Here is a 5,745-nt window from a genome sequence, read left to right on the forward strand (position 1 = left end):
AGTACATGCAGTCTGCACTTTCACAATCAGAGTTTAAGATGCAGTTTCAAAATATGAACAAGATCACTCTTTAGTGGTGCATGTCATTACTGTTTGATCTTTAAGAAACCAAGTATCATCTATGGTCCAAAACAAGCCCTTTAACAGTTTCTTAGGGCCAAATATATGGAGAGTAATTTTATGATGATGATGATGCTTATGCTTGGTTCTGTCACAGGACACTTGGAGTAACAATTTGGGAGCTATTTGAGTTAGGGAGCCAGCCTTACCGTCACTACTCCGATCGCCAGGTTCTCACCTACGCTGTGAAGGACCAGCAACTGAAACTTCAGAGGCCACTGCTCAAAGTACCCCTTGCTGACCGCTGGTGAGCCTCTCTTATTTCCTTTCTAATTTCCCCTCACCCCTTTCTCAGACACCTCACTGCTCAGAGAAGCATGCCCACACATGGAAATGGGTTATATGGTTTAACAAGAAAAACAAATTGTATTTAATCCCATTTACTCTGAGGGGTAATGTAATTCCATCTATCTATCTATCTATCTATCTATCTATCTATCTATCTATCTATCTATCTATCTATCTATCTATCTATCTATCTATCTATCTATTTTTTTTTGTAAGATGAGACTGTTTCTGTAAATGCCGCTGGCTTTCATTTCCTACAGTCTGTTAAGAATTGATGTTTGCTCCCACAAACCCATTTGTTTACCTAATTTGTCACAATTATATGTCTCTTAAATGGTGTGTCTGTGTGTGTGTGTGTGTATTACCAGGTATGAGGTGATGCAGTTCTGCTGGCTTCAGCCAGACCAGAGGCCCAATGCAGAGGAGGTGCACCTGCTTTTGAGCTACCTCTGTGCCAAAGGAGTCAGCGAGGCAGAGGAGGACTTTGAGAGACGCTGGAACTCCATGAGGCCCAACACACGCCATGGATCTTTGGCATTAGAGGTGCCTCAGTCATCATCTTCCTCTTTCCCCTTACTGGAGCAGTTCTCGATGGGTGATGGCTACCACTCCGAATCTGGAGATGACATTCTAACAGTTACAGAAACTAGCCATGGCCTCAACTTTGAGTACAAGTGGGAGCAGGCAAGAGCTGAACAGCCCTATCACTCATCCTCCACAAGTGGTACTTTGGGCCAAGGCAACCCCCACTGTCAGGAGATTTACTACCCCCCAGGAAGTGTAATGGGTGGCTGTGGTGTGGAAGGCCTTACCTTGGGAGTTTCTCCATCCTACTACGACCACAAGCAGCTCCATGCCCCAGGTGTGGTTCCCGTGTTAAGTGCCCACAGCCCCTCCGTAAGTAGTGAGTACTACATTCGTATCGAGGAGCCTATTGACTGTAACATCGATTTGGACTACACCATGTGTACCTACAGCCCAGACTTTGAGGGTAGCAATGGCAGCTTCCTCACAGGTAGCGGAGACTCTGGAGAGTGTATGGATTGCCCCTCTGACGGGAAGCCTATAGACTCCTATTGGTCAGCAAATGTCCATAAAAGCAGTATCTATGATTCAGACACAAGCCCTGCCATGTCTCTCACCATGGAGCCACTTCTCGGTCAGGTATCAGATGCCAGTCCCCTCAGGCCCTGGGAGTCAGGCCACTACGTCTCATACAAAGACAGGGACGGAGGTTATTACTACGAACACTCACCTCCCTCTGGGGTGGAACACTACATTATGGGAGATCAACCTGAACCTCCACAGGAAAGCTGGGGTTCCCGCAGCCTGAGACAGGCACTGGGAGAACTAGAGAACCCTCTGGGGATCTCACCGTCTCTTAGCAGCCCCCCACAGGTTTATGGTGACCCTTACCTCGAGAGTAACCAAGGCTCAATCATAGGCAAGGATGTGGCGGGTGGCTACTATGATATGATGGGCTCCTTGAGAAAGACTATGCCAGGTAGTCACTCTGTCTGCATCAATATGGAACCAGAAGCAGCCCTCTTCATTGGAAGAGAAGAAAGTGACTCTGAAGAAGAGGACCTGTTTGCTGAAAGGCAAGGAAGGACGTGGCCTAGAAACCATTCAGCAAATAATAACAGCCTAAGCTTGTGCCGGAGACAGAGGTCTTGTCGGCAGGACGCCTATGTAGACTTTCACTACACTATGCCAATGACTGATGTCGAGGACTCCTGGCCTGAGAATCCAAGCCGTAGATACCACTCAACAAAAGCATTCGACTATCTCAAGGCCACATCCAAAAACAACACTTGCATTGTACATGGGAAGCACGCTACCCTGCCCCCTGTGGCCCAGTGCAATTCATATATACATCTCTGTGGTGAGGCTAGGCAAGATGAGTTGTCTTTTCAGTGCTACAAGGCTTTGGATGGTGCTCAATTTGTGGATCCTCTTACAGGATCTGTGGTGAAAAATCACTTTATGAAAGACTATGTCACTGAAAAAAACATTGGGTTTCCCAACAGAGACCAGCAGGGTAGCCAGGCTCCTTTACCTGTTGGTCATATTGCCTCCAAATCTGAACTGTCAAATAGCAACTTGAGCAAAGATGACAAATCAAAGCAATATGTCGACATTGCTGTCAATACAGTGGGAGATGTGGTCTCTAAAAACGAAGATGAGACACAAGAAGATACAGTTCAAATAGATGCCAAAACTGAGGCAAACGCCATCATCTGTCTGTTAGAGAAACCCTGTCCTACATTGCCCCCCTTACCAACTGAGCCCGAGGTAAGCAAAACTCTGGATAGTGGGCTGGATCGGAGCCGTTCAAGCATAAGCCTGGTGGACATAGATGACTGTAGTGATGATGACATCACTGACATTACTTCAGGAATTTTCGGTGACTTTAACAGGGGTGAAACAGAGACCACCAACTTTCCCACACCAACTTTCAAGTCCCTCCAGAAGCAAGTGGGCACACCAGACTCTGTGGACTCTATCGACCTACCCTCCACTGCAGGCTCCAGTGAAACCTCCAGTGCCTCCTTTCACCCTTCCAGCTCTCCCAAAGCTATGGACAGTGGTTATGACACAGAGAACAACGAGTCTCCTGAGTTTGTCCTGAAGGAGCCTCATGAGCCACAAGATGCCAAAGTCTTCATTCAGCCACTGGGGAAGAATACTTCTGGAACCAGTTCAGACATAGGTGAGCCGAAGGGAAGCACAGTAATGACAGAGCCCGAGCAGGAGCAGGCAGATGTGGATGCTGTAGTCTCACTCACAACTTCCCAGAGCAGGGATGGAGTGATTGCCCCGCTGAGTGAGGGTAGCCCGTACAGAGATTCTGCCTATTTTTCTGACTATGACACAGAAAATGAGAGACTCCCCCTAGAGGAGGTGAAAGAGAGAGAAGGAAAAGAAGAGAGTGAGAAAAATTTCACTGAACTAGAGGAGGAAAAGAAAGGAGAAAGGAACATTATAGATAAAGAGGTCATTCTTTTCCCACAGGTGCAGAGACAAGGTGAGGAGCAGGTGAGAGAGCTTTCACTTGTTCCAAAAGAAGACAAGAATGTTCATCAGAAGATCGAAGACCTTGACGACCCAGAAGGAGCTGCAGAGAGAGTTTTCCCTATACCTATTTTAGTCGCCACACCTTCTGCTACCTCCTCTGTGATAGACAAATGCCAAATGACAAAGGAGGAATCACAGGATGAAGGCCTTGAAGCAGACTCTGATCACTCTATGAAGATAGAATTGTCTGAATGCCTTCAGCCTGAGATGAATACCATGTCCAGTAAGGATGTGACATCTGGGACCAAGGAGCAAGAGCCAACAGACAGGTCCTTGTGCAGTCCCACAGCATCTGTGAGCTTCAGTCAGGACAGAGTGGTGGAGATCATCCCTGGCGTCTCCATCCAAGAGGCTGATGGCAGTCAGAATATCGAGACAGAGGGAGAGAGCTCTGAGACAACAGGACATCTCGAGCAAAAAGAGGAAGTGGACGAGAAAGGAAGGGAAGTTGGGGGAACAAAAGATGATAAATCATCAGATACAGGAAAGCTAGAAACCCAGGAAAAAGACTTTGGAGAACCCCGAGCAAACCCAATGCTCTCTCGTTCATCCTCTCCTCCCCCTCTTCCACCTCCTGAGGGAAGGGTTTCCCCTGATGGGGGAGATGCAGATGAGGAGGATGGAGATTCAGAGGACAGTGATGAATCAGATGAGGAGTTGCGTACCTATAGTGTTCAGGAACAAAGTGATGAGAGTGATGAGGAAATCTTAACAGTGCCCATTATTGTGAGTGACTGCAGCGATGCCCACAAACTCAGGAGCCTACTCAAAATGCCTACCCTTATCACAGACTCCCTCTGTGATGAACTGGAGTCCAAGAAAAAGGTGGTGTCCTTCTTTGATGATGTTACCGTCTACCTATTTGATCAAGTAAGTTTAGAGGGAACTTTTAAACCTGATTAGAATTAACAGTTATTTTTACTACTTAAGCTTGCTAAAATATATTATTGATTTGTACAAGTAGCGTTGTTTGATTTTTTTTTAACCATAACACCCCAAATTCAAACCTTCCAGGAGAGCCCCACCAGAGAGCTTGCTGAACAAGGCTTCCCCTTAGGGGCGGAGTCCAACAAACAGGGAACAAAGGGCACAGAGCCACACCCCCAGGAAAAGATTAATATGTCTGATGACTCCTCAGATGGAAACATTTCTGAAGAAAGTAAGAATCAGGCTTTTAACTGTTTTTGATTTGTCATCTCTTTTAGGTAATAGGTATTCATCCATGGTCACTCTCTGTTTGCAGGTGCAGGGTTTGAGTGGGAGGACGATTTCCCCTTGTTGCCAACTCCCCCCTCTGTGACAGCATCCACCCCGGATGCAACAGCCAAAACATCCGTCTCATCAGACACTACGGCTGTGGCCCAGTATTCCCGTTTCACAGTCTCCCCGTCCAGTGTGTCTCGTTTCTCCATCACGCACGTATCTGACTCAGACATGGACTCTGCAGGAGGTAAGTTCCACCTGGTTTACAGTTAAACATTACACATCTCCCTTTTTCTACATGTACATGCCAGCCGACAAACTAGGTGTACACAATTTGTATATGAGTTGATTCATGTTGATGTTTTTGAAGATATAAACAGGTTTAGCCATTTTTGGATGTATAAAGCCCTGTTGCCTCTGATTTGAAAAATGTGTTATGCGGTCAGTCATTATTAGCCTGTATTAGACCTTTTACAAATGCAAAGTCTTCACTGTTGTTGTCTTTGTTTTCTTCTGAAGGGAGCAGTGAGGATGGAGAGAAAGAGTGAGTGTCACCACAGTATTAGCACCCAAGGATCCCTGTTCTTGGATTCCCCTTGCCACAGTAACTGACCTTTTTTTTAGAGTTTCTTTCTTGAAGTACTTCACCTTTTAGTTCCTGAATATCAACAGCATCCCAACTAAAAGACAGTGCCTCAGAAAATCCTCATGGCATTGAACACAAAAAGTCACAAATGCATTAAAGGCCTTGATGAACTAAATGAGAGTTGAATAGACAGATGAATGAATGAATGAATCTATGGATATTATATTTGGAGGGTTAAAGAGTTTTTGTTGTTTACATTGAAAGACTTTGACTGTTTTTTGAGGAACAAAGTATACTGTGAGGATGAACACTGCAGTTGTTTGATTGTCTTTTTAACTGATTTGAACTTGTTCAAAGAGGCTTTCAGTGGGACTCTGAGTAACTTGAGAGGACAAATCTGACACCAACAGGTCAGAATAGCAGGGTACCATAAACCAGCTGAAAAGGCTGGAGGACAGAAACTGGACCTG

General features: G+C 45.8%; 1 protein-coding gene across 1 annotated transcript in view; it reads left to right on the top strand.

Moving 5' to 3' along the window:
* aatkb (apoptosis-associated tyrosine kinase b) overlaps positions 1–5,262 on the top strand; it is a 48,236-nt gene extending 42,974 nt beyond the window's left edge. The window contains exons 10-14 of the mRNA XM_030775475.1: positions 218–367; positions 777–4,356; positions 4,501–4,645; positions 4,730–4,936; positions 5,209–5,262. Of these exons, the coding sequence (XP_030631335.1) occupies positions 218–367; positions 777–4,356; positions 4,501–4,645; positions 4,730–4,936; positions 5,209–5,237 (4,111 nt within the window). The 3' untranslated portion in view covers positions 5,238–5,262. The remainder of the gene's footprint in view (positions 1–217; positions 368–776; positions 4,357–4,500; positions 4,646–4,729; positions 4,937–5,208) is intronic.
* The last annotated feature ends 483 nt before the right edge of the window (positions 5,263–5,745 follow it).

Source organism: Chanos chanos, chromosome 5 (genome assembly GCF_902362185.1).
Source record: "Chanos chanos chromosome 5, fChaCha1.1, whole genome shotgun sequence".
Taxonomy (NCBI): Eukaryota; Metazoa; Chordata; class Actinopteri; order Gonorynchiformes; family Chanidae; genus Chanos; species Chanos chanos.